The 26,017-nt window shown below is 54.4% G+C and overlaps 11 protein-coding genes across 11 annotated transcripts; 7 read left to right on the top strand and 4 right to left on the bottom strand.

The window, feature by feature from the left end:
- Nucleotides 1-1,159: 1,159 nt before the first annotated feature.
- On the top strand, nucleotides 1,160-3,958 carry CC84DRAFT_1188618 (uncharacterized protein; the record flags this gene model as incomplete). The annotated part of the gene is made up of 2 exons (XM_018180997.1): nucleotides 1,160-2,327; nucleotides 2,391-3,958. The coding sequence occupies 2 exons, from the start codon at nucleotides 1,160-1,162 to the stop codon at nucleotides 3,956-3,958; spliced, it is 2,736 nt and encodes a 911-aa protein (XP_018034531.1).
- Nucleotides 3,959-4,530: 572 nt separating this feature from the next.
- On the bottom strand, nucleotides 4,531-5,328 carry CC84DRAFT_1178047 (uncharacterized protein; the record flags this gene model as incomplete). Its single annotated transcript, XM_018180314.1, has 1 exon — nucleotides 4,531-5,328. One exon carries the CDS (start codon nucleotides 5,326-5,328, stop codon nucleotides 4,531-4,533), a length of 798 nt encoding a protein of 265 aa, XP_018034530.1.
- A 269-nt stretch (nucleotides 5,329-5,597) lies between these two features.
- CC84DRAFT_1166270 (uncharacterized protein) lies at nucleotides 5,598-6,937 on the top strand. Its single transcript, XM_018178916.1, has one exon. The coding sequence runs from the start codon at nucleotides 5,678-5,680 to the stop codon at nucleotides 6,749-6,751; it is 1,074 nt and encodes a 357-aa protein (XP_018034529.1). The 5' UTR covers nucleotides 5,598-5,677; the 3' UTR covers nucleotides 6,752-6,937.
- Nucleotides 6,938-7,373: 436 nt separating this feature from the next.
- On the top strand, nucleotides 7,374-9,748 carry CC84DRAFT_1166269 (protein DML1). Its single transcript, XM_018178915.1, has 5 exons — nucleotides 7,374-7,567; nucleotides 7,739-8,392; nucleotides 8,438-9,000; nucleotides 9,172-9,453; nucleotides 9,507-9,748. Exons 1-4 carry the CDS (start codon nucleotides 7,496-7,498, stop codon nucleotides 9,443-9,445), a joined length of 1,563 nt encoding a protein of 520 aa, XP_018034528.1. The 5' UTR covers nucleotides 7,374-7,495; the 3' UTR covers nucleotides 9,446-9,453; nucleotides 9,507-9,748.
- A 240-nt stretch (nucleotides 9,749-9,988) lies between these two features.
- CC84DRAFT_890338 (uncharacterized protein) lies at nucleotides 9,989-10,776 on the bottom strand. The gene has a single exon (XM_018187807.1). The coding sequence runs from the start codon at nucleotides 10,606-10,608 to the stop codon at nucleotides 10,150-10,152; it is 459 nt and encodes a 152-aa protein (XP_018034527.1). The 5' UTR covers nucleotides 10,609-10,776; the 3' UTR covers nucleotides 9,989-10,149.
- Nucleotides 10,777-11,363: 587 nt separating this feature from the next.
- CC84DRAFT_1166267 (uncharacterized protein) lies at nucleotides 11,364-13,250 on the top strand. Its single transcript, XM_018178914.1, has 3 exons — nucleotides 11,364-11,948; nucleotides 11,997-12,347; nucleotides 12,401-13,250. The coding sequence occupies exons 1-3, from the start codon at nucleotides 11,730-11,732 to the stop codon at nucleotides 12,962-12,964; spliced, it is 1,134 nt and encodes a 377-aa protein (XP_018034526.1). The 5' UTR covers nucleotides 11,364-11,729; the 3' UTR covers nucleotides 12,965-13,250.
- A 1,561-nt stretch (nucleotides 13,251-14,811) lies between these two features.
- CC84DRAFT_1123953 (uncharacterized protein) lies at nucleotides 14,812-18,536 on the top strand. Its single transcript, XM_018175668.1, has 4 exons — nucleotides 14,812-15,222; nucleotides 15,284-16,362; nucleotides 16,413-16,537; nucleotides 16,595-18,536. Exons 1-4 carry the CDS (start codon nucleotides 15,105-15,107, stop codon nucleotides 18,345-18,347), a joined length of 3,075 nt encoding a protein of 1,024 aa, XP_018034525.1. The 5' UTR covers nucleotides 14,812-15,104; the 3' UTR covers nucleotides 18,348-18,536.
- Nucleotides 18,537-18,999: 463 nt separating this feature from the next.
- On the bottom strand, nucleotides 19,000-20,393 carry CC84DRAFT_1197640 (uncharacterized protein). Its single transcript, XM_018181535.1, has 4 exons — nucleotides 20,148-20,393; nucleotides 19,983-20,097; nucleotides 19,733-19,911; nucleotides 19,000-19,656 (listed from the first exon to the last, which is right to left on the bottom strand). The coding sequence occupies exons 1-4, from the start codon at nucleotides 20,262-20,264 to the stop codon at nucleotides 19,354-19,356; spliced, it is 714 nt and encodes a 237-aa protein (XP_018034524.1). The 5' UTR covers nucleotides 20,265-20,393; the 3' UTR covers nucleotides 19,000-19,353.
- Nucleotides 20,394-20,471: 78 nt separating this feature from the next.
- Nucleotides 20,472-21,451, top strand: CC84DRAFT_1123949 (5-formyltetrahydrofolate cyclo-ligase-like protein; the record flags this gene model as incomplete). Its single annotated transcript, XM_018175667.2, has 3 exons — nucleotides 20,472-20,737; nucleotides 20,798-21,283; nucleotides 21,336-21,451. Exons 1-3 carry the CDS (start codon nucleotides 20,647-20,649, stop codon nucleotides 21,449-21,451), a joined length of 693 nt encoding a protein of 230 aa, XP_018034523.1. The 5' UTR covers nucleotides 20,472-20,646.
- Nucleotides 21,335-22,172, bottom strand: CC84DRAFT_1166263 (small nuclear ribonucleoprotein E). The gene is made up of 5 exons (XM_018178913.1): nucleotides 22,035-22,172; nucleotides 21,966-21,983; nucleotides 21,803-21,909; nucleotides 21,661-21,751; nucleotides 21,335-21,607 (listed from the first exon to the last, which is right to left on the bottom strand). Exons 1-5 carry the CDS (start codon nucleotides 22,048-22,050, stop codon nucleotides 21,552-21,554), a joined length of 288 nt encoding a protein of 95 aa, XP_018034522.1. The 5' UTR covers nucleotides 22,051-22,172; the 3' UTR covers nucleotides 21,335-21,551.
- Nucleotides 22,173-22,226: 54 nt separating this feature from the next.
- CC84DRAFT_1197637 (ARM repeat-containing protein) lies at nucleotides 22,227-25,834 on the top strand. The gene is made up of 5 exons (XM_018181534.1): nucleotides 22,227-22,497; nucleotides 22,551-22,643; nucleotides 22,688-22,966; nucleotides 23,077-23,167; nucleotides 23,211-25,834. Exons 1-5 carry the CDS (start codon nucleotides 22,372-22,374, stop codon nucleotides 25,529-25,531), a joined length of 2,910 nt encoding a protein of 969 aa, XP_018034521.1. The 5' UTR covers nucleotides 22,227-22,371; the 3' UTR covers nucleotides 25,532-25,834.
- Nucleotides 25,835-26,017: the final 183 nt, after the last annotated feature.

Genomic DNA, 26,017 nt, shown 5'->3' with positions numbered 1-26,017 from the left:
GCCAGATATATTCAAACGGTATAGAAATGCTAGTCAAGTGTCCTGTTTCGGCGTTCGGAGACCAAAGTTTATTCATGTCTTGGACAGTACATGGCAAGCTTGAACAAGCACAGGAGACAGGAGGCACGAAACTGAACAGCCAGTGAACCACGAGGTTTGCGGACTTCGGCTATAACTTGACTGACCGATACTGCGACAGTACTACCGAGCTCTTGGTCCTTGTTCTCGCTCTCGAATGTCTGTCAATAAAGAGAACCAGTCCACGGTATGTCACATTGGTTCATCTCAACGAGGCACTCGATGCTGGTTGAGTTCACCAAACTGCCTGGTGAGAGCGCCCAAGCAACGAGGTACCAGTCCGAATCGGTCAATAGCGGCGGACCGCTCAGTGGGCTTTGAGTCGGCGAAGGAAAGACGTCTCCCCATATGACCGAACGCCCCGACATGCCGCAGCGTCAGAAATCATGACATGCTAAGGTCAGCAGCTGAGAAACCGTGAGTACCAACCGAAGCCAGCAGGGCAACGCAGAACATGCGTCGACTTTGCTCCATCAGAGCGCGTACGACGAAAGACGCGCCCTCTGGCATGAGACGCCTCTACCGCGAATGCATACTTCGTACGAGCCATACGATTGGTGGCTGCTAGCGTGCAGGGCTGGCCGCTGATGTCAGTCCGCGGTCTCAGCCGGCTGACGCTGAGGCGGTGCGCGCGTCACCCAGAAACTGAAGACCATCGAGCAGACGGGACCGAGTAACAAACAACACGCTCCAGGATGTTGGGTTAAAGCTGCCAGGGCCCGTAGCCGCACAGCGCATGGCGGGGCTCAAACGGTTCACTTGGCGTTTGGTGTCTTGTGGCGCGGGGTCAAGGGCAGCCGCAACTGCCACACTTCATCATCGCCGCTTCCTCCAACGGAATGACGGAAGGCGCGACATCCGGGCTAGCTTGCCCGTCACTGAGCTCGACGATGGCTCTGTACCGCGCCGCTCCCTTGTCCCGCACACAACCAAAGAACCATTGTCAGGGATTGGCCTCGCACGGGAGCGCGCGGATACACAGACACTGCCACCGCGACTGAATCCACATTGAGCCTGACCCCGAGATTTGGCTCCATGCCACCTTTCCTCCTCCACGAGCCCCCAGCAGCACAATAACACAATGGATGGGCATGCGACCGCCGCGGCCGGTGCCCACCAAAGCCGCCAGAATGCTCTCGCCGACATCCACTTCGCTTCCATCATGGATGCTGATCTCACACCTTCCGAAGACGAGACGCCCTACGAGCGGACACTGCAGCTGGAGACGGTGCAGTCGGCCATAGGCATTAGCATTGGCCAGCAGCAGACGCGCCTGACCTCGCCCAAGACACCTGCTGCGGAGAAAGCGGCCGCGCTCGAGGACAGCGACGGCGGTGCGCTTTTTGAGGGCTGGGAACAGCCTCCAGAACCGAGCCCTCTGCCCATACCCCGCGAGTTTCCCCGCGATCCGCCCGCTTCTCGAGCGTCGGCGCAAACTCGCGGAGCCGAAGCTTCAGAGAAAGAGCGTCCTGCCCGCCTGCCCTCACCGTGGCGGGCGCAGCCCAAAACTTTCACCAAGCAGGATAATCACCGAGCTGCACTACGCGATACCCTCAATACCAAGTCTAGGCGACGAACCATGTCTGGGGGTGCGAGTGACTATCTCAAAAAGTATATACCGTTCAATCTGCCGTCCATTCCAAAGACGTCAAGCCTGCTCAATTTCTCACTCCCAAGTTTCTCCGTTTCGTCCTTTGACAATGTTGGCCGACATCCATATGCACATGCGCCACAGTACCGCAACCGCGTCTCCCAGCCCATGCGCCGCGGACCATCTGAGACGCTATCGCAGCACGACGGCACCTCTCTCGCGAAGCCCATCCGTGGAAGGAGTAGATCCCGCTCACGCAGCCTAACCCGACCGCAAAATACCACCGCCGATTCCGTCTCTCGACAAGATTCCAGCCCAGAGACAGGCGGGGATACAGAGGACACGGACGGAACCATCACTCCCCCAGAAGCGCCCAAACCCGAGGTCAACATGCGGCCGCCACCGATTCTGCGCAGATCAAATTCGGAAGGATCTTTGTTGCTTTACCGCTCTCGATCGATTGCATCCTCACTCGGCGACGACTCACGATTCGAGCATGTTTCAGAGCAGGTGAACAGTAGGCTGAAGGCGATCAAGGATAGCTGGCAAGATTCAAATTTCAAGCTCTCTGTCCCTTCTATGCCTAATTTTAGCTTTTCTTCTAGGGAAGACTTGTTTCGAAAACAGAGTGGTACGTCGACACCACGAGCAGCGAACGGTGACGCATTCAACATGCGAGTCAGTTTTCTGGCCAATAACGCCAACAAACCGCTAAGGCGAGCTTCCTTACGGCGATCGGGAGCCAAAGTCCCCTCAGCGGATGCGCGGGGAACGGGTGCCGGCAGCGCAGCATCGCATCCTTATTTTACAGCCGCTCTGAACGATCTGGAAGGCGATCTCGTGATCCTTGGTGGCTACCGGGGCTCGATTCTTCGTTCTGCTGAACCGCCTCACCGCCAGCTTTGGGTTCCTATCAAAGTTGGACTTAACCTCCGCAAGGTAGATCTAGAAATCGGACTTCATCCCGAGGACGAAGAAACCATGGAAGAACGCATCATTCCGGGCGGCATGCTCACGCACATTGGACCTGTTGACATTGCCAAACGTCTATTCAAGCGCTTGCGAGCATCAGAAAATGCGAGGAATGGCCACCTAAGAGTCCACGATTACGGTTACGACTGGAGACTGTCGCCCCATCTGCTCAGCCGTCGCATGATCAAGTTTCTTGAAAATCTGCCCTGCAACCAGCCGGGCGTACCGCCAGACAGACGCGGGGCGATCGTAGTTGCGCATTCCCTGGGTGGGCTGATCACTCGCCACGTGATCAACCAACGCCCTGACCTGGTGGCTGGGGTCGTTTACGCAGGCGTACCTCAGCGTTGTATCAATATTTTGGGACCCTTCCGCAACGGAGATGACGTCCTGCTTTCGTCTCGCGTGCTGACAGCGCAGGTGAACTTTACCATTCGCACATCCTATGCACTTCTGCCTCTAGATGGGCAATGCTTCATCAATAAACACACCAAAGAACAATATCGGGTCGACTTCTTTGACCCTAAGATGTGGGAAGAATACAGGCTGTCGCCGTGCATTGCCCCAGCTATCCCAGTGGCTGCTCCAGCGCCAACTTCAAATCTGAGTGTGAGCGGTTTGCTGAATGCCATGTCACAAGCCCTGCCAACGCTTCCGGGACGCAAGAACAGCATGAGTACACCGAAAGGCGACGACAGCAATACAGGTTCCAGCGGCTCCCACAACTCAGCCAGTGCGGCTGTACGAGACACTGCTCGCAACGCTGTGGACATGGTTGCGGAAGGAGGCGCACAGGCGACTGGTTTTGAACCTAAGATGCAGACAGATGTTGCGCATTCTTCGCCTAGCAGTACTAGTACAATTCCACACGATCAGGCTGTCGCCTATCTCACTCGCACTCTCGCTGAGATCAAGCAATTCAAGGAAGAGCTCGACCATCGCCCGGAGCACACTTCGTCAAACGCTTATCCGCCCATTGCCCTAATCTATGGAAAGTCCACGCCTACGGTCTATGGCGCGAAAGTGGAAAGCCGAGAAGCAATCAAGCTTACTTCTGCATATGACGAACTTGCTTTCGCGAGCGGAGATGGTGTGGTGTTGGCAAAGGCGGCTATGGTTCCACAAGGCTACAGGGTCGTTCGAGGGGGCGTGGTGCCAAGCGAGAGAGGCCATGTCACGCTTCTGGGTGATCTGGAGGCTGTCGGAAGGTGTCTTTTCGCCGTGATGGGTGCGAGGAAGAGAGGCATCGGTTTAGGAGAGGCAGCACTGAAAGGAAGGGCCCCTGAGAAGGGTGAAACAATGGGTGTGACTTTCTGAGTGCTAATTCGTGTAAACGAACAGTGGAGGTGCGACAGTCTTGGAAGCGGTGGGCTAAAGTGTAGACAGACCCGAGCAATCGGATTATCTTGATTATACCGTGTACAAGTGAGATACATCAACTGAACGCTAGGCCCAAAACTTTCTCCGAATGGTTTCGAGCTGTAACGATGTATTGTGAGGATCAATCACATTGTGTGACAGTCAGGCGTTCTTCTTAGGGATATACATATTACCACTACGGTGTCCACAGTCTCGTGCTTTTGGAGTATGCATGCATTGCATATTTCCGAGCCACTTGTGTGTTGGGAAATGCATGGTCTGTGAAGAGCTCATGGACTTGACAGAAGCAAACATGGAAGGCGATCCTCGGCCAGGAAGTCTCATAGTCGTCTAGACCTTCCGGACAGTGCTCGCTCGTCGTGTTGAAAGGCTCCATGCTCCGTCGATAGAAAGATCCTCTTTCCCACCATGGCTGGGATCAGACCTACGACGGAGTGAGCAGGGCAATGTTACTATGCCACTGGAAAAGTCAAGGGTGAATGGTGTTGCTCTGGGAGATCAATTTCACCCTACCATCGCCCTCTTCCGCGTCCGCGTCCACCTTCGCGTCCTCCTCGCCACCCGTAGCCTGGTTCCCTCTCGGGTGGAGCCTCGCCTCTTCGCCACTCGCCGGATGGGACTCCCCCAAAGTCCCTTCTGTCGTCAAAGCGGCCCCCGCCTCTGCCTCCGCCCCGCCCAAAGCCTTCGTGTCCACCTCGCCCTCCGTAGCCGTTTGCATACTCTCTTCCGCCGCCTCGTCCACCAAACCCGTCTCGCGGTGGCGGACCTCTTGTGGGACCAACTGGCGGAGGAGGCGGTGCGGCTTGAACACTACCGTCCGCATGTGGAGGAAAGACGGCGCACGAGACGTAATCTCCAATGACGAACTTCGCATCCGCGAGACTCTTGTCGGGGTCTCCATCCAGCTGCTTCAACGCTTCAGTGACATCCATCTTCTCGTCACTTTCCTTGTCCTGATCCGCCGGTGTCTGCGCTCCAACAATCACACTGCCCAGATCCCTGGTCGTGAATCGCGCTGGTGTGCCTGGTCGCTGAGGCCCATTAACGTCTCCATATATCAGGCGGAAGGCAACGCGCGTGCCGGCATATGGCTGCGGCAGTAGGTTCGGCAGTGTGGTGAGAAGTAAGGAGGAGAGCTCGCGCAGTGTGCAGCTTTGCCATGTGTAGATCTGGAGGTTCGGTGGTAGGCGGCGGGCGGGGTCGAAGTCGTCCGGGTGGTGGAACGCATTCTGTTTGTAGAATAGGCGTAGGAGGAACGGGGTCGTGGTCTGGCGGTCGACCTTTGCGGGAGGTGGTGGGGAGGCCATGTCGCGCTCGAGTGCGCGTGCTGTGGTAGCTTTGGAGCTCTGGATTTGGATCGCTTGTGCGGTGATTGCAACGGCGTGTATTAGGAGTCGAGTATGCCGGTGTCGGTGTGGAGATTGCGGTTACTCCGAATGTAGGCTCTATGACATATGGCGCGGATTGATGGGTAGGAACGAGCTATAGTCCTCGCGATATGGGGAAGCTCACACTAGCGCGTGCATCGGCAGCGGTGAAACCTCCACCCGGCGCAAGTCAACCAGAAACGCAAGCACTCCTCACCTTTGCTCACAGCTCACACTGCCCCTTTCAACATCCAGGATCTGGCTTTCGTAAACACTACACCCCGCCGCCATGAATTTGGCTTCGTTGATCACCAAGGCCAAGCAGAAGGCACCACCCGCGGAATCGAGCGACAAGAAATTCCTCAAACGCAGCGAGCTCGAAGCCCAACGACAGGCTGCATACCGCGCGGAGCAAGAAGCTGCCGAGAAAGCACGCGAAGATCGAATCGCGCGCAAGCGAAAGGCGGAAGAAGACGATGCAGCCAAGGAAGAAGAACGGCGCGAAAAGCGGAGGAAATTTGCAGAAGAGTCGCGGCGGAAGAGGGAACAAGAAGCGGAGGAAGAAGAGCGTCGACGGAGAAAACGATTGGGGCTACCAGACCTACCACCGAAGAAGGAGGAAGGTGAGGAAGGCACTCCAGTTCCGGAAGATGAGGACATAGAAGAAGAGGAGCTCTTCGCGAAGCTGAGGGCGCTGGACGAGCCAGCGATCTTGTTTGGAGAGACGCACAAACAGCGGCTGAAGCGTTACAAGAAGCGGGTCGGGGCAGATAGCCTCAAGGCGATCATGACGAACGGGCCAATACCCACGACGCTGCAGCTCGTACCGGAGAAGGACATGCTAGTCAGCCTCACCATACCAAAGGACAAGGACGGTCGGGAGTTCCTGTTCAGACAACTTGCGAGCTACTTCACCATGGTGCTGGAAGAATGGGAGAACACTCTAGCCCGGCGGACTATCGAAGTAAAGAACAGCTACCCCGGAAAGCAAGCCTACAATGCGATGGTACAAGCCCGCGAGAACCTGCGCCCGCTCTTCAAGAAAATGGAGCAGTACGACCTACCCGACAGTATCCTCGAGCCCGTGGTAGAAATCGTGCTCGCGGCGCAAGAGCGGAGATATGTCGACGCGAACGACGGGTACCTCAGACTGAGCATCGGCAAGGCGGCGTGGCCCATTGGCGTGACCATGGTGGGTATCCACGAGCGAAGCGCACGAGAGAAGTTACACGAAAGCGATAAGAACGCGGCACATATCATGAGCGACGAGATCACACGAAAGTATCTGCAAAGTATCAAGCGCTGTCTGAGCTTTGCGCAGACGAGGTGGCCGCCGACGGACCAATTGCAGTTGATGGGTTAGCAAATTTCAATGATTATGATTATTGGCACAGGTGCTCTGTTCACCGGTATACTTGATTTTTGAAGAGCGGTCCTAAGGACAAATGCATAGTAAACTCTTGTAGGCCACGATCACTCTTGCGAGCAAATTGTGGCTTTAGCGTAGCAATGATACAGTAACGGCTGTTTTAATTTGATGAACAACATATACCAACAAACGCACCTCTCTCTCTCGGTCATCCAGATCCGCTCCCAATCCTAGTGTACTCGCGAGCGCGTCTTCAACAACCATATCTAGGTATATCTAAGCTCACCAGTGCCGGATTAAACTGCACAGGAGGTTTTCTGATAGCCAAAAACGAGAGACAAGAATTGAATCCCGAAGGGCACGAACGAGAGCACTGAAATATACGTCATGCTTTTTCTGTTGGTACCCGAGACTATAGTCTCTCGATAATCATTCTAAGCCAAGACGCCAAGGCACGAGGCACAAACTTACGATGTTCGATTAGGGGTTGTACAGCTCCCCTTTGGTCGTGCTGAATTCTTGTTCGTGTCCGTTGCGTTGTGGTCGTGCCTTCCCCAGATTGCCCCGCTCAACACGGAAGTGACGCGCGGTCCTGTGCCCCACCGCCGCACTCAATAACTTCACCCTAACCAATAGCCACGACTACATCCTTCTATCAGACCAAATTCGGGTGCTTCGGAACATTGCTATTAACTACCCGCAAAGCTTACGCAACCGCAGGCGTACTCTAGTGCTGCAATGCATGAGATTTTAACGCTACAGTTCGGTCAGCAGAGCAACTACTTGGGGACCCATTTCTGGAACACGCAGGTATGCTTATACATATCTCCCTCCACTTCTTACATCTGTTGTCATGCCGATGCAGTGCAATATTCATTACGAGAATGCTTCACACTGCTGTGTCACTTGTCCGATCAGTGTCAACACATAAAATGTCGGCCGTCAATATCATGCCCTCATAATCTCTAATACGCTTTCCAGGAGTCCTACTTTACCTACCCACCTGATGAGGAGTCGCCAGTCAACCATGACATCCATTTCCGAGCGGGGGTCGCCCCAGATGGCTCCGATACATACACACCGAGGACCCTGATCTACGACCTGAAGGGTGCTTTCGGTAGCATGAAAAGAGTCAATACCCTCTACGAGGCCGAAGAAGATGTTAACGTGGATCGATCTGGAGTATGGCCGTCAAAGCCAATCGTTCAACGCGCTGCACCAATTCAGCCATCCCCGTATCAGACACACCTTGATGCAGGCCTTGATCCCCCACCCCTTACTACGTCGACTGTGCGATACTGGTCCGATTATTCGCGCGTCTTCTACCACCCCAAGTCGCTTGTACATCTGTCCGAGTTCGATATGAACGATAGTCTCATGCCTTTCGAGAAGTGGGAAGTCGGTATGGAGCTCTTCGAGAAGATGGAAAGAGACGAGGACTTGGTGGACCGCGATCTGAGACCCTTCGCCGAAGAGAGCGATGGGATGCAGGGTATACAGATCATGACTGGCATAGACGATGCTTGGGGCGGATGGGCTAGTGGATGGCTTGACAGACTACGAGACGATTATGGAAAGCTGAGCATCTGGACATGGGGCCTCGGGGATCAAGGAGGCAATATGTCGACTCCACGCGTACGTGCGCTCTGTGCAAAATGAGTTTGTTGCTAACAAAAGCAGGAGAAACGATTGCAGCAGATCGAAAACTCCGCACGCTCCCTTCACACACTTGCGGAGCAGTCCTCCGTGTACATCCCAATCACCAACGTGCCGATCAAGCTCCCGTCTTATCTCTCTATGGTTGATACCTCACCATGGCACGTTGGAGCCCTTCAAGCGGTAGCTTTGGAAAGCGTAACAATATCTTCACGGCTGAGGACTGCTCTTGGCGGTAGAGGGACTCTCCAGGATCTAGAAGCGACCTTCAACAGCACTGGAAAGCGTCGAATTGCTAAATTGGAATTGAGCATCGCTGATCCAGATGTGTTGTCCGAGAAAGCATCAGCACAGATTGCCCAGGCGGAAAAGGCTGGGTCCACCACGTCGCATCAACCGAGCGATAGCGATGAGCAACTGACCAAGTTCGATATCGACACTTTCACCAAAGACTACAGGATTGGGGCGTCACGGCCTACAAAGCGAAGCCATGTTTTCGGTAGAGCGGAAGCAGCGCGAGGCGACTGGAACCTGACTGAAGACCGTGACCCTCACGATAGGTTCGGAGATGGCCCGGCCTTGCAGAGGTATGTTGCATTCTATGTCACCACCCGCTCGTATGATTACGCGTGGCCCCGAGTACGCGAAACGAGTCATTCTATTGTACTATTGGATCTCGATACTACCAAGATTTTCCGCGAGTGCTATTCTCGTGTTTTAAGCGATTTTGTGAAGATAGCTAATCAACACTCAAACAGGTTTGCTGCACCGCTGCTTTTCCCACTCCTCGATAGCTTTCCAGCATCGATATTCGACATTGGCACGGGAAAAGGCCAAAAAGTCGCCGTGCACTCGGGGCTCACGACTAGCACAGCAGTTGCTGATCAGGTCCGGGCGGTTGAGCAGATTGTGCGCCGCATGCACATGGTTGGCATTGATGAGCGCGAGACAATCTGTAACGGACTGCAGACAATGGCAGAAGAGTACGATGAAGGTTGGGATAGTGGGAGCGACAGCGACGATGACGACTAAGAACCCCGGTTCGTACCTACCCTGATTTTGGATGCAAGCGGTCAGTCTGACAGTGCCTGAGTGGATATACTCGCCCTGTTATCAATAAATGCAACGATTCCCCACCGCGTTTCACGCTCTTGGATTGGTCTCTATGCCTCTCGCGCGGCACTGCCAGCATGAGCCAGGCCTGTCACCGGTCCCATCCGGAAACCTATCGATAGTGGCAGTTGGCGCTGCCCAATACTTTCGATACTGCGTCATGCCGCCCGATGAATTGATTTTTGGGTTTCTGTAAGCCACCGAAAGAAAGGTTGTTTGCGCAACATTATCCAGTGCCGAACATCGAGTACAAGAGGCTCGTCCTACAGTGTTTTCGTCGGTTGGATGCACGCGCGCCATCTCAATGCGGGGCAGAGACGATGTCTCGAACCGTCGAGGACCAAAGACGTTCTCTCGGCACAGCCCGACGGTATGTGCAAGGTCGCTGTCAACTATGGTTCACGGCTTGCGCGGCTTGAATCGCGCAGAGCGGCCACGGAGTCGTTGCCGGAGGAGCGGGTTGATTGCTTTATCCCGTAGAAGTACCTACAGCAGCGCGAAGCTAGATGGCTGGCTAGCGGGTGCTCAGTCAGATGGGCCAACAGCTGGGTGGACCTCCGTCAGAGACCGACTCGACGGCGGCCGCAACTGCTGCAGGAACAACTCAAAACGCGCGGGGCGGCCTAGGAGCAGAGCCTGTAAGGCAACGTGCACACCACACACCAGATCGTCAACGCACCCGACACTTGTGAGAGACCGCTCGACGGCAGAACAGTAGGATGCAAGATGCTGGTGATATCATGGCGGGGGCTGCGGCGTGTAAGCGAGGGCCGGCGGCAGGATTTCCAGCCTCCGCCAGCGTCCAACCGCGACGCCGCAAGCCCGCGCACAGGGCCGCGCCCATGCGTTTCGATAAAGAGCCCTGCGAGGATCGCCGTCGTGTGCCGCGGGCGTTGGCCAGCGCGGCACCAAAGCCATCGTGCCTCCGACCTCCAAAGCCTCCGGGACGCTGTACCCCGCCATCGCGACAGCAACCAGCCATGCAACCAGCCTCTGCGCGACACCCCCGGTGTCCGCGCGAATGCAGACGCCTCCCTCCGCGCCATCAACGGCGCAACGTGGCCGAGCTGACAAACGAGCATGCTGATCAAGTGTGACAGACCGTCGCATCGCGCGCTGGGCAAATGGGCGCCATCAGCTCAGCAATCGCCTCCATCAGCTTGTCGCTCTTGGTCCTCAAGCGGTAGCTGCGCAACATGCTCGGGGCCGTCTCCCTCAATAGGGCTGGTGGGCACAACACATGCTGAAGTGGGCCCGCATTGATCGTCGTGCTACTATTTTAGTTGCTCAACCCTCACTACTGGCCCGTGCGGGGAGCGAACGGCGCTAGCAAACGGTTGCCAGGTGCCATTGCATCATACTCAGGCTGGTCGCGCGACTTTCCACTCGAGCGTACCTGCCGAAGATACGGCCGAGTCTATGATGATGAACTGGACGGATCAACGAAACTATGTCTCCTGATGCGGTCTATCACCATGTTCCAGAGACTAAGCTCACAGCGCTGGCACTTGCCGGGGACACGGTGCTGCATGGATTCACCGCATGCTTCAACCTCTGCTTTTTTGGCAAATCGCATGGGCCATAGATGCGACCGCGGACCTAACGTACTGCTTACTGAGGATATCCCAGTCAAGCCCGTATGCAGCCTTGAGGCTGGCATCTCAACTGATCGCATAGCTTCGGTGTGAGGCCGCATACCCAGGGTTGCCAGGTCACTGGTGGGCCTATCGGAGAACGATCTGCAGCTATCGCATTGCCTCGTTCGTTATCCTCAGGCCGCCGGTCCTAGCTTTCTGCCCCAGTCATACGAGAGCTCGCTCCATTGCCAACCTTGCTCGAAACCTACACCTTCCCTCCGATACGGGCAAGGCTGGATGTAGCTTGCCCTAAGCTTCGCTTGGCACATGCAACCTTGCCGTTTTCACAGCATCAATAATGGTTGCTGGGATCCGAGTATCCAGAGGCTAGCAGTGCATGTGCTAGCCTCCCTCTTGCAGTACATATGGGCTCACCCGCCCTCCTCTGACCGTCTCTTGAGCCTCACATCGCACAGTAATTTGGATCGATCCAACCTCTGGTTATTTCCTCCAACCTCTTACCGGTCGCAACTCGCTCGCTACGGTTGTGCTGTAACTTTCGCTATATATACCGACTGCCTGTCAACCATACTGTCGCTGTCCCGTTCGTCGTCTACTGAACAAACATGAGGAACTCTCTTTCCATCATCGCCCTTGCGGGCTACGTTGCTGCCGCTCCCGGTGGATACCAGGACGGTGGTTACGGCCACGAAGGATACGGAACTGGATCCTATGCTGTTCCCTCATCGTCTGCCTACGTCCCTCCTCCCTACAGCGCCTCGAAGCCTGAGCACTCCACCCCGGTCTACTCTACTCCGGCTGCTTCGTCGACTCCGGAGTACTCTGTATGTCACATGATAACACATTCACTGTATCAATGCTAACCAATCCAGACCCCTCCTCCGGCCTCCTACCCCGTGTACACACCTCCTGTACACTCTACGGGTTATGTGCCGCCTCCCCCGTCGTACAGCGCTCCTCCCTCGTCCTCCTACTATGTTCCTCCCCCGCCTCCTCCCTCGTACAGCGCTCCCCCTCCTTCGTACAGCGCTCCCCCTCCTTCGTACAGCGCTCCCCCTCCTTCGTACAGTGCTCCCCCTCCTTCGCACAGCGCCCCCCCTCCTTCGTACAGCGCTCCTGCGCCCTCGTACAGCGCTCCTCCCCCATCCTCCTACTACGTTCCTCCCCCGCCTCCTCCATCTTCGTACAAGGTCTCAACCCCCCCTCCCTACACTCCCGCTCCCGTAAGTCATCCGAAAAATCACTTTTATCGATCGTGACACTAACTTCATGAAAGCCGTCGACCCACTACCCTACGGCACCTCCGGCACCGTCGTCGTACAGCGTGGTTCCCCCGCCGTACCCTTCGCACAATGCCTCGGTCCCGTACATCACCACTACTTACACGACTACTAAGACTGTCACTGTCCCGTGCACCACTGTCATCACCCCGTCTGCTCCGGGCTACAGCACTATCGTGGTTACTCCCTCCGTTCCGGGATACACCACTGTCGTCACGCACTCTGTTCCTGGATACGAGACCCCGAGTGCTCCTCCGCCACCCCCGGTCTACACCACCGTCATTCCTCCTCCGTACGTTCCTGGATACACGACCGTGACCTACTCGACCACTGTGATCACCTCGACTGTCACAACTTCTTACCCTGCACCGACTGTCGTTCCCAGTGGCTACACTCCCGCTCCTCCCGCTCCTCCTGCTGGTACTGCGCCCGGCTACAGCGTCACGCCTGTTCCCCAGCCATCCACCACCGCCCCTGCGGAATTCCCTGGAGCCGCTTCGGCCCAGAAGCCCGCCATGGCTCTCCTTGCAGGTGCTTTGGCCTTCCTTGCCCTCGCATAAGCAAATTGCTCATTTCTTGGATGTATTTGTTACATTTTCTAAACGCTCCTTGCGCGTTTGCCAAAACGCATGCTTCACGACTCTTTTACGAATTTTATGGTATTAGTTTGGGATAACTGGATACATATGCACTCCTTAGATAGATTGAGTATGCACACGCTCCTTGAAAACAGGGTTGGAATTGATTTGGTGTGGTGAATACTTTGGCGGAATAGGATTTTAATATTGAGTGTGGTAGGATCTGCAACTGAAGACTAGTGCAGCGTAATCAAAGATGTTCGACCGATGAATTCTAAAGCTCCTCTGCTAAGCACTGTGATGTAGTGGGATGCGCGCCTTTTCACGTGTCTTTGTGCGTGAAGATGTGCGGCCCGGAGACAATGCGCATGCGCCACGGTATTGGTACGACGGGTCTCCGCATTAGACTCTGCGACCACTATTGTTAAGACAAGCGAAGACGACTGTCCCATGGTTCAGTGCAGCAATAGGACCAAGGATCATGCAGCCACAAAAGTCAAGTCCATGTGTGTGCGGGCTTTGTTTGTGGTGTTACGAGATCAGTTAGTCGGGTCCTGCGCTGGCTACCACGGAGGCAAAAGCCCGATCTCCGACGCTCGAAAGGTCTCAACAACCAAGAAAGAAAGCGGCTTCACGAGCAGACTCGGGCTTTCCGAAGTCTAGCTGGCGTGGTCGTTATGCAAGCCATGAGCGCTTCGGCACGCACTGCACCTGCGCGCGTAGTGCACCATGATGGAACCAACCGAAGAGGGATCGAAAGCAGGTCTTACTAGGTTGCGAGCAGCACTAATACATATTATATAGTGTCAAGATGTGTGTTACGATGTATACATTTGCTAATACGAGTGTATAGATGGGATCTCTTGCCGGGCGTTCGCACCGCAGGAGACCGACGGTAAAAGGTATTCCGATGCTAGTCAGTCTACTAAGTTTGATGTCTCTACACATCTGTCTCGCCAATGCACTGCTCGATGGTCTGAGACTATGGACCCGAACGATAAGTGACAGGACAGTGACTTTTCGTTGAGGACTTGTGACCCACGGGCGCTCCTTACAGTCCATTGACTCTGTGATCCCGACTTGACCGATGTTACCACTGGCCGATTTCAGGATACCACTGCTACATGGCATTGGTACGTTCGCTCACATCCTACTCTAGTCAAACTCGAATTGTACATTCGAGAACCCGTGAGTGTCTGCCCTTAAGGCTGTTGTTGTTGGTATGATTTTATGAGGTTAGGAGCGGACTTGATACCACACTATAAGCGACATGGAGTTGGGGTCACGATCGCTCTAGATGATGCATCGTGCAACAGAATTGTCAGCAAGTCGGTGAGTGAGCTTGATGATATATCGACCATTTTGGCTACTCCCGTAGAGGTTGAAGTGATTACATCTGACAGGCAAACACTGACGGAAAGAGCCACGGGCGACACAGCAGCTTCTTGAATAGAAGAAAACCGGTGTTTGCTCCTCTATCAACCCAAGTATACGACAACTATATGTAATTTGTGGTGCACACCTTTCGTTGCCTTGTTCTGAAATGGAAACCTTGGAATTCCGGTGAGTCTAGCCGGAACTCGACAGCCAATCAACGCCGGGACCGACCGCCACTTTCAAGCACACGCGGGACACGAAGGAGATCCGCCGTCACTGTCGCACGTCTATGGTTCGCCTTCAATTGTAAGAAAAGCGTAGCTAGATCGTCTTCGTGGTGTATCACACACGAGTCACGCTGTGGTTCGCTCGTAAAATAGGACAGCAAGCGGGGTAGTGAGGCGGCGACCTCAGCAACATCAGCGCGCCCTCATTCTCATGCATCTCCTTCACAGCTGCTCCGCATCACCAAACATCGCCTTTCTTTTTCCGGCATCGTTCGCTTGCTCGCCGGTCAATCAGGGGGCGGAAGATATGCAATAGGGCCAGCCTGAAGCATAGTGAGATTTTTTCACCGGAGGCCTGCAGGTGCTTGTGCCACTTTGCGCTAGTCTGTACATTGCTTCACCGGTCTAAGACTTTAAGCACACATAGCGCACTGCTGTCCGCATCGCGGGCTTCAATTGCTTTTCTAGCTGCTTGTTTCTTGCAGTGTGCTTCGCAGGTTCGAGGCCTTGGTCACGAGATGGACGACTTAGCGACGAATCTCGATGGTTTGAAGCTTGCGGAGCGGCTGCATGGGGTGCGACAAGGGGAGTACTGGTTGCATCTTGAGGCAGAGGGTCCTTTGGAGAAATATCCAGGTAAGTTTGTTCTGATGCTGAGAAATCGATCGTGCGGTGGATGCTGATGATGAGGGAACAGCGAAGCAACATGCACGGCGGGTGCGTGAGCGCCTGGATGTGGCTGAGGGCTTGATTTACCTCCCTGGTGCACCAGCAAGAAGCAATGAGGATAGTGACATGCCCGCGCCTTTTCGCCAGCGCCGGTATTTTTACTATATGAGCGGCTGCAACGAAACGAGCTGTCAATTGGCGTATGACATCAGGCGAGATATTCTCACCTTGTTCATTCCGCGTATCAACCCGGATCGCGTTGTTTGGAATGGCCGCGGCTCAACTCCTGCAGAGGCTATGGATAAGTACGACGTTGACGAGGTTTTCCACACAGACCAAGTGGAGTCTTGGATACATGACTGGTTCCTTCACTACCGACATGATCAGCAACTCTATGTCCTGCACAAGGAGCAAATGCCGCCTTTGCGATTTCCCTGGCCCGTGGATTGCACTTCGTTGCTGCCCGCGATGTATCAGTGTCGGATGATTAAAGATGACCATGAGATCAAATTGATTCGCAAGGCAAACGAAATTTCGTCCAAAGCACACAAGCAAGTCCTTGCCAACATCACCAAATTCCACAACGAAGCCCAAGTCGAAGGACAGTTTCTGAACACTTGTGTGTCACATCAAGCAAAGCAACAGGCTTATGACATAATTGCAGCCTCTGGGCCGAACGCCGGCACCCTGCACTATGATGCCAATAATGAAGACTTCGAAGACCGCCAACTCATGTGTCTGGACGCTGGATGTGAGTACGAGCTATACGCATCCGATATCACGCGAACATTCCCTCTTTCTAAGTCCTGGCCGTCGAAAGAGGCCGAGAACATCTACAAGCTTGTTGAGCGCATGCAAGAAGCTTGCATTCAGAAGCTAGCTCCAGGCGTGCGGTACTTGGATCTTCACGTATTCGCGCATCAGATTGCCATCGACGGCTTGCTAAAACTTGGTCTGCTGCACAACGGTACACGGGAGGAGATATTTAAGGCAGGCACTAGCAAGGCTTTCTTTCCCCACGGCTTAGGCCATCATGTGGGGTTGGAAGTGCATGATGTAGGGCAACAGGAGTTGATGAGCTTGTACAAGCATCCTAAGTACGACAAGGTGAATTTGCCCGCTCGGACAGTGCGTCCATAAATTTTGACGAATCGCAGGTTCCTTCACTATATCCTGAAGACTTCCATCTGCCCGTCTACGACACGAAACAGTGCATGGCCCCAACAGATCCCCAGAGCCCGCATCTAGAAGAGGGTAACGTGGTCACCGTGGAGCCAGGAATGTAAGTTTTGGTTTGCAGAAACCACCGCAGAAGTGAGGACTGACTGAGAAACTTTAGCTACTTCTCCGCATATGTGTTCAGCCACTTCTACCTACCATCTCCAGTGCATTCTAAATATATTAATACCGAGGTACTTTATAAATATTTTCCAGTAGGAGGCGTTCGGATCGAGGACGATATCCTCATTACTTCTAAAGGCTATGAGAATCTCACCACTGCGCCAAAGGGCGATGATATGTTTACTATCATCAGAGGACAACCTACAGGCTCTACTATCAAGTCTCGCGACACGAGGATGGACACCCTACAAGAGCCACTTCGTCTTGCGCCGGGTATCTCAAAACGTGTGGCGGATCCTTTGTTGGAAACCATTTCCCCAGCTGCCACAGATCCTCGTGCCACTATACGAAGAGCAAGCGTAGAAGAGGACCCGACCTTCCAGGATCACTGGCTCTTCAATGATTCAAGGAAAACGGCTCAATCTACCCGAGATGAGAGAAAAGAGAAGTCTGCCCAGACTGCGCGTCATGCCGTCTGTCAAAATAATCATGTGCCTCTGTGCGGTACTGCTTCTGCAGGTGTCGAACACATGTACATGGGCTGGCAGAACCAAGTCAGAAATAATACGGCTTCTCCTTATCTTGGAATTGGTATCAAGGCTCCAGTACAAAAATGCCAACAGTGTGTTGTTCTCTCTGAGGCAGTCGACCGCCTTAGGGAGACTCTAAGTCGCTCGACCAAGACCTCGCCAACGACTTCACCGAGACTTGGGAGCGGCGAATTTGAGTGCCGAGGCAGTAACAAACCAGTACCGCCGACTGGGAATAGATTTGTCCCCCCAATGGGGCCTAAAGTATCAGAGATGCGACAGATCAACCCATTGCCACCGAGAAACTTTGCGGACAGGACACTGCGTGAGCTCTCAGCTCCAGGATATGAGATACCATCGTCTTCCACCATACAGTGTCACGAAATAATTGACAACACCACCACCACTGCACCGCGAGCAAAGACTCAACGACGTTCTGTAACCTTCGATAGCCTTCCTGCAGTACGCCCTCAGTCGCTTACGGCTCGTTCAGAATACCTTCCCAGGCCCAGTGACTGGTACACCGAATCCCCGCGTCCTATGAACATGCGAGCAAACCTTCCTGTGCACAACTATTCTGAACCACCAAGAACCACGTCCTCTGTCATCCCAGAGCCGAATCCAACTTCTCAGTGGAACTTCACAAATCTTCAAAGGCATGTCCCGAAGCCGCAACCTCCCCTGCCGGAGGCATGGGCGTCTGTAGTCCAAAGGAAGAGGGTGTCGGCCGATGATCTCGCCCGAGGAAGTCTCTCCGCAGCAGTCGAACGTGGAAAAGATCGCGAGCCATGCACGCATCCGGCCGACTTTCTGCGTCGCCCCGATCCACGGCCTTCGCTACCAAACCTGCGTCAAGGCGCACTGCCTGCGATAACCAGGAGAGAAGGCGCCGCTTCCGTGCGGAGTAATATCTCAAACTCACAAAATCGCCAAACTGCGTACATGGCGGACTTGTCTGCATACGACCATGGCTTGAGGCACAGACGCTCGATGGGCAGTGCGCTCAGATCTTCCGCGAATGGTTGCATGTTGCCCGAGACCCAACCCCCGCTCGACAGCGCTTCTCGTAACGCAGCGGCTACAGTGTCAAGGACGCAGGGTATTTCTCACTGGAACGAACAGCGCCAGCGCCTCGAGAGACTTGAGAGAGAAACGAGGCCGTTGTACGGCCGCTCCCGACCTGGTGGAGAGGAGCTTCAGGGTGTGGACTACACGCGCTAGTAAACGCGTCCTTGTACATGCACGACGTCGGTTGGATTGCGGTTGACGTTGGGGCTGGCGTGCAGAGAAGCGGCGAGTCGGTGGGGGTTCACGATTTCCAATTTGCTGATATAAATACGTTCTACGCTTTACTTCCCTTAGCAGCCAGGTAGGTACCATACGTTGTTCATACCAATACGTTATCCATGTGTTACAGGCAGGGGCGGACGTTTACGTGCTTCGACTTTGACGTGCTACCCTGAGTAACCTGATGCTCTTTGCTGCTGTGGCTTGGATGCATCCTTGAGTATCCTGCTGCCTCGAGGACAACCGCGCCCGCTGAACGGTTCAAGAACCAATAGAAGGATTTACTGGAGCAGATGGTGCAAGCCATCCAGCAATCTTAAGAAGAGCCCAAAGGAACAGCGTGTGGAAAACACCATGACACCGTTGAGCAAGCACTACCGTTGATCTGTACGGCCCTGCTATTCGCCGACCCTAAATCAAGACACTTTCTCACTTCTCGTTGCAATGCCAGGTTGATATGCGTCTGCCAGCCTGTCCGACAGCAGTCCATTCCACGATGGCCAGAACGCGTCCTTCAGCAGGGCCTTCTTCTACCTGCTCAACCCGCTCTTTCGCACGGGCCTCATGCAGGCAGGACTGGTACCCACAGCGCACCACTTCATTGCATGTGTAATTATTCTATTTGTTTCAAATATCCCGCATAGAGGCTTACAGATCGTGACATCCCTTCGTCCCTATGGCAGTGCCAGGTCTAGCCTCCCCGTAATATAAACGCCGAAACTCCATCTCTTCACAACGCATCCCCAATAACGCCGGCGACACGTCCAAATCGTGGTCACCGTCCCAATGCTGATGCTGTCCAAAGGCTGCTTCCAATAGAAAATCTGCAACGTCGCTTCATTATTCGATCCCTGCCAAAACCCAAGCCAACGGACGCGGCGTCCAAGCCGAGTATGTGACACAGGTTGCAGACGTAACCGTCTCCCAAGTGTGTTCATGCTTAGAAAAAATAGTAGAGGATACCGCCCGAAGCAGTCAGGAAGACACCAAACCACCACCATCGATCCGCCTGCTGTTGCTGGGGTGTCCGCTTGCTGAGCACGTTGAGAGGGAGATCGGAGCGCTTGACCTTGCCGGTGGGCTTTGCGCCGGCGGTGGAGGTGGTGAGTGGGTTGAGGGTCGAGGTTGGAAGCATTTGGGGCGGTGACATGGCCAAGTAGAGCGGCATGAGCGGCGACCCGTCGAACTTGTAGAGGTTCAGCCGTGTCTTCTTCGTGTATCCGTCTGTGAGCACTTCATAGCGCTGCCCCACGGTTAGCATCTTCGCTAGCGAGTATGAAATATGTTTACAAGCAAATGAATGTGCATGGCTGACATACTTCAAACAACTCGGTGGTGTTGTATCGCGTGTAGATGGAGTTTTTGTATGTGCAAGGGTCCGAGTACAGTTGGCGTCCATCGTCCTTGATGGGTTCGAGAGCGAGCGAGCCATTGTCGAGCTTCTTAAAGCTTCCGTGTTGCCACTGGATTATGCCCTTGGGACAGCGTGGGTTCGATGCTGCAGCGTTCGTTAGCACGTGCTGGCCGCTTGTATGCACACCGAAGGAGGCAGCGAGTGGGGTAGCGTACGATTTGCGACGGCGCGGTAGTATGCTTCTTCGAAGTGGCCATCTGCAGAAAACGAGTACGAGATGCCTGTGTGCTTCGGTTCCGTGAATCTATCGTTCGTTGGGTCATAGAAGCCCTGTCGCCCGTCAGCTGTGACGCCATTCACAGGCAGACTGTGTTCCATACCGGTCCGGTCAGCGTCGAATTCGACTTGCTGCTCCAGGTGCCGACCAAGTCTGCGAATGATGCTTGCGCGGCCGCTAGGCCTGCGCCGAGCAGCAGTGTCGCAAGCGAGGCGCGCATCTCTCAACTATGCGGCGATGTAGCGAGCGTGGATGGTCGGAGACCGTGCGCGAAGGTGTGGAGAGGCTTGCAGTGCGGTGCGGAGGAGTGCAATGCAATTGTTGTAGAGGCGCTGCCCGGTTTCGCCAGGAGTCAAGAATGGAGCAGCTGCGACCGTGACAGCGACAGGGATTACGCCGCCGCTAGCGTTGCGGGATCGTCAAGCCACCCAACACTTGCATCACCGCCTGGTCGGTGCGAATCGGGCGTCCTTCGCAGAGTCAGAGGCCGAATGCCGCTTTTTACACGCCAACTGAAGCACAACCAGTTGTGCCAGCCGAGTGGCCCGTCTTAGATTGCTGTCGCAGTCCCGGTCCGTTCAACACAGCCAGAAAACATCAACATGGCGGCAGTGGCAGCATTGAAGAAAGACCTGAGAACGAAGATCAAGAAAATACTCGCCGATGTTCCTGATGCATCAGCTGCTTCGCAGAGTAGGTCATTTGTTTCTGTATCACGGCAAGGGGAGTGATGCTGAGTTAGCACCGTCACAGCTTCGAATGCCATAAATACGCTGCTGGGCATGCCAGAGTACAAAGCTGCGAGGCGGATAAGCGTCTATCTGTCCATGCCTGCAGGCGAGATATCTACGACTGGCATTGTTCGCGATGCACTTTCTCAGGGTAAAACCGTTTTCATTCCTTACACATACACTCTCGATGCTCCAAGAGAAGGTCAACCCAAATCCATCATGGACATGGTCGAGCTCCACTCTATGAATGACTTTGAGTCGTTGCAGCCCGACCGATGGAACATTCCTACCCCTAGTGAGGACTCGATCCCGAACCGTGCCAACTCTTTCGGCGGCAAAGGCGCTTCCCACGGAGACATCACGATTGGGAGCGAAGATGCCGGGCTGGATCTCATCGTAATGCCGGGCATGGCATTCGACTCCAACTTTGGTCGGCTGGGTCACGGCAAGGGATACTATGACTACTTTCTGCGTCGCTGCCACGATGCATCGCGGGTGCCTTTTCGCGGTAAGAAACACTGGTTTTCATTTCGGGTGGGTATTCTAACTAACCACGATAGTCGGCCTGGCCCTGACGGAGCAGCTGCTCTCGCCAAACGAAGCCGTCCCAATGGACAAGTCCGATTTCCGTCTCGATGCCCTGATCACTGGCGATGGAGAGCTGCGCAGAGCCTAAACATAAACGGTGTGCCATGTCCTCCTACTAAACCTCTAACTACCCCTGGAAGCTGCGTCTCGTCATGGCGCTTGTGGAAGGAAACTCTTATGTTGAGAGCTCAGTTGTTGATTTGCTGGATAAGTGAAATGTTGTCTCCTTTGAGGAGGACTTGGCCTGGATAGAGTTAGCAATGCGCTGGCGCGTGCCAGATAGGTGAATGCACTCACCAAGCTTCCTCCGCTCTTCTGGGGTCTCTTTCTTTGCCAATGTGACCTCGACGGCGTCGTCGATAACTAGATTCATGAACTCATCGAACCCCTGCGAGCTGTCAGCGCGGTGCACAGCTGTCAATGCGGCGCCTGTGCGTACCCGAAGCTTTCCCTCGATGCGCATGCCCAAGTTCTCGTACAGCCATATCGACACGGTCGCGCGCTGCTGCAGAAGCTTGAAGATGAAGTTGATAGGTGGCAAGAGCACTGCGAGTACGTCAAAATCGGGAAGTCGCGACTGTTACGTGCTGGGGAAGGCGCACCTTTCTGCCCACCGCGGCCTGTGTGCTTGGTTAGCTCCTGCGCGCAACAACACGGGCGTCACATCGTACCTCTGCCTCCAGTCATGATTGTAAGTGGTCTTGTTCGGGATGGCGCGTCCACGACGTTGTGGGGGTGGATAGGTCGGGCAGGTGAAGCTCTGGGAAAATAGCGGGCGGTGAGAAACGAGCTTTCTTGGCGCGCGGCGGGACACGACTTTGTCCATAGACGCAACTTCTTGCCCCCCCCGCAAACAAACCTTGGACCACCCCACCTTCATACAGCAGCCGCCTTCCTGACCGGCGCACCTGCCTCGAGCCTGCGAACCCTCGATAGCCGCGACTCACCCCACCACGAATATATCTGCGCCTTGCTCGCTCCCGTATAGCCCCCGCGGGACCGCCCACCATGGCATCCAACGGTGTGCAGAACGTCTTCGCGCCGGTGCTGGCGGCGCACAACACCATGTCCTCTGGCGCCGACCGTGCACAGAAAGAGCAGGCGCACCAGTTCCTCGAGCAGTTCCAGAAATCGGTATGGCGCATGAACATGGCATGAACGGAGCGCAAGCTGACGGGCTGGCATAGGACGAGGCATGGACGACGACACTTGCCATGCTTGAAGCCAACAACGTGGACGCTGCGGCAAAGCTGTTTGCGGTCACCACACTCAAGGGCAAGGTGGGTTGCTTCCGCCAACTGAAGCGCAGCGCTCACAACCACAGATCGTCTATGACTTGCACCAGCTGCCCCGCGAGACGCTCCCGAAGCTGCGCGAGACCATTATCAGAAACTTGGCGACCTTCCATGCTGGTCCTAAGCCTATCCGGCTGCAGCTGTGCGTATGCCTGGCGAACCTGGCGATACAGATGACAGAGTGGAAGGATGTCCTACCCTTGATATTATCAACACTGGGCTCAGACCCTGCCACCCTGCCTTGCGTTCTAGATTTCCTCCGTGTTCTGCCAGAAGAGGTCACACATGGCCGGAAAATCGCTCTTACAGTACGTTCGGTCGAAACACCATGCTCCACCACCAGCCACCTACCAGCATTTCCTCACCTTGGTATCGTGGTATAACATCAGAGTCACAATCTAATGCTTGGATTTGTCAGGAAACCGAGTTGCAAATGAGGACGTCCGAATTGATCGAGGAAAACGCCCAACAGGCCCTGAACCTCCTCGTGCAGTATGCTCAATCATCCCGTACGTTCTTTCCGCTGCTATGTTTCTGCGCTGACTCAAGTAGCCGCCGCCTCTCAAAATCCTCAGCTACTGAACTGCATTACATCCTGGATGCGAGAAGTCGCGATGGACGACATTATTAAGTCGCCTCTGCTGGGAGTCATCTTCGCGGCTCTATCAGCACCGGATGCCTTCGAGGCCGCTGTCGAATGTGTGTGTGCATTGATCGCCGAGACTAGGGACGTCGACGAGTCAACCAACACGATTTTGGTGCTGTATCCCCAGGTGCTGGCATTGCGACCAACACTTGCTCGGGCGGCTGAGGAAGAAGACACAGAGACGTACAAGGGCATTGCTCGGATCTTCGCCGAAGCAGGAGAGGCGTGGTGCTTGCTTATCGCAAGGATACCTGACCAGTTCGGCGGACTGGTTGAAGCTATCCTGGAGACAGCGGCATTGGACAAGGAGCGGGACGCCATATCTCATACCTTCAAGTTCTGGTATGACCTGAAGCAGTATCTTACGCTCGAGAAGTACACGCCTGCTCGACACCAAATGGCAGATATATACTCCAAGCTTGTCGACATCATGATTGGCCACTTGGAGTATCCAAAACCGGAAAGCGGCGACGAGAAAGATCTTTTCGAGGGAGATCGCGAGCAGGAGGAGAAGTTCCGCGAATTCCGACATCAGATGGGCGACGTGTTGAAAGACTGCTGTGAGGTTATGAGCGTCACAGAATGCCTTCAGAAACCGTACAACCTCATCCAGGCGTGGGTACAAACATATGCTTCGCAGGCAGGTCCAAATCACGTTCCTGAATGGCAAAAACTGGAGGCTCCGTTGTTCGCTGTGCGGGCTATGGGGCGCATGGTACCACCCGACGAGAACGTCATGCTGCCTCAACTCATCCCAGTTATGGTGCAAATCCCAGACCATCCCAAAGTCCGTTTCCAAGCTGTCATGGCATTGGGTAGGTACACCGAATGGACTGCGCAACATCCAGATACCCTACAACCTCAACTTGACTACATCATGGGCGCTTTCGACCACACCTCGAAAGACGTAACACGTGCTGCAGCTCTTTCCTTCAAATTCTTCTGCAATGACTGCGCGAGCTCCCTCGTCGGTTTCATTGGACCTCTCCAACAATTCTACGCCAAATATCTCGACGTCCTACCTGTCAGCAGCCAAGAGGAGATAACGGATGGTGTTGCTTCTGTCATGGCAAAAGTACCCCTGGAGCAGCTGTATCCTACGCTAAAGCTGTACTGCGACCCGGTGCTGCAGAGCATTATGTCTATCGCGAACGAAGCCAAGGACGACCCGTCGCAGAAGCTTCTGGCAGACAAAATCAACCTTCTTACCATCTTCATTGAAGTGGTGAGGCCGCAAGTGCCGGCGGCACAAGAACACCCAGCAGTCAAGTACTGCCAAGAGATATTTCCCATGCTTGGCAACATTGTATCGCATTTCTCGAAGAGCGTTCCGGTTCTCGAGAGAGTGTGCCGATGCTGGCGATATATGGTACTATCATACAGGACGGCGATGCGGCCATTACTTCCGTTGCTCGCGACTCAACTCGTACAAGGATTCGAATCATCGAGACAGGGCTGCTTCCTATGGGCCACAGCATCCATCGTCCGCGAGTTCTCAGCCGGTGCGGAGGAGTTTGACTCAAGCCTGACGAACGATGTCTTCCAATTTTACGAACAGCAAGCTAAGACCTTCCTGAGAATACTCAGCGATCTTCCGCCAGAAGATCTTCCCGACATGATCGAGGATTTCTTCCGCTTGGCTGGCGAGATGGCTATGTATTACCCGATTGAGTCCATATCGTCATCGCTCATGGACACCATCCTCCTGGCTGCCTGCTCGTCTCTCACGCTGCTAAAAGAAGAGCCTATCATTGCAACTCTTCACTTCTTGCGAGACCTCCTCGGCTACGGCCGGAATTTGTCACCATCCAGCAGCTTCGACAACTCCCGCCACGAAGTCCCCGAGCAGATACAGACACGTGTGAAGCAACTTGTGGCTGCTGCCGGCATACAACTTGTACAACGCATCATGACAGGCATGATGTACAGCTTCCCCGAAGGCTGCTTCCCGGATGCATCGGGTGTGCTGCTTGACTTGTTCGAATTGATGCCAGAACAAGTCGCGGGCTGGGTGCAACAGACTGTAGGGATGCTGCCTCAGGGTAGCATCACGCCACAAGAAAGCGAGCGCTTCCTAAACAATATTAGACAGCGAATCCAGACGGGAGACATTCGCATGATCCGCACCATCCTGCAAGACTTCACGACGAGCTACAGGCGGAGAAATGTGGCGCCCCGTGAGGGCCTTGGTAGGCTAGAAGCCAGTCGATTTAGGTTCTCCGGTTGATCGTCTGATCTACCAGAAGGTGTCTATCAATGCGATAGCAACGTCGCTAGTCAAACCGGCTTAACAGATTCAGAGGATAGTTAAGTGGAGGTTACAGCACCTGTAGATATATTTGGAATTAGCAGCATGAGCGACGATTGTGCATTTAGCATGGCGGGTGGGATTTGGGTCGACGGGTAGCATAGGTTGGGGAGCAAAGTGGCTGTTCTTTTAGATACCGATATTTCGATTCTGCACCGATGATAGATGGATCAACATAGCGTAGTGATCCAAGTTACTGGAAGTATTGATCTCTTGTCTGTGGTATACTGACTGTACTGAGTCCTGACTCGAATATGTGGCTGTGCTCGTTAGTACTGCCTCTTAGTCTCGTTCCGCTGTCCGCCTCAGCTGGGTCGGTCAACATCGATTTATTGAGTGCTTTAGCGATTTTATGCCGAGTGCTGAGTCGCATAACACAGTCAGGCACTCAACCTCTGGGTTGGC

This window comes from Paraphaeosphaeria sporulosa, assembly GCF_001642045.1.
Source record: "Paraphaeosphaeria sporulosa strain AP3s5-JAC2a unplaced genomic scaffold CC84scaffold_7, whole genome shotgun sequence".
Taxonomy (NCBI): domain Eukaryota; kingdom Fungi; phylum Ascomycota; class Dothideomycetes; order Pleosporales; family Didymosphaeriaceae; genus Paraphaeosphaeria; species Paraphaeosphaeria sporulosa.
This window is presented reverse-complemented; position numbering and strand designations above follow the sequence as displayed.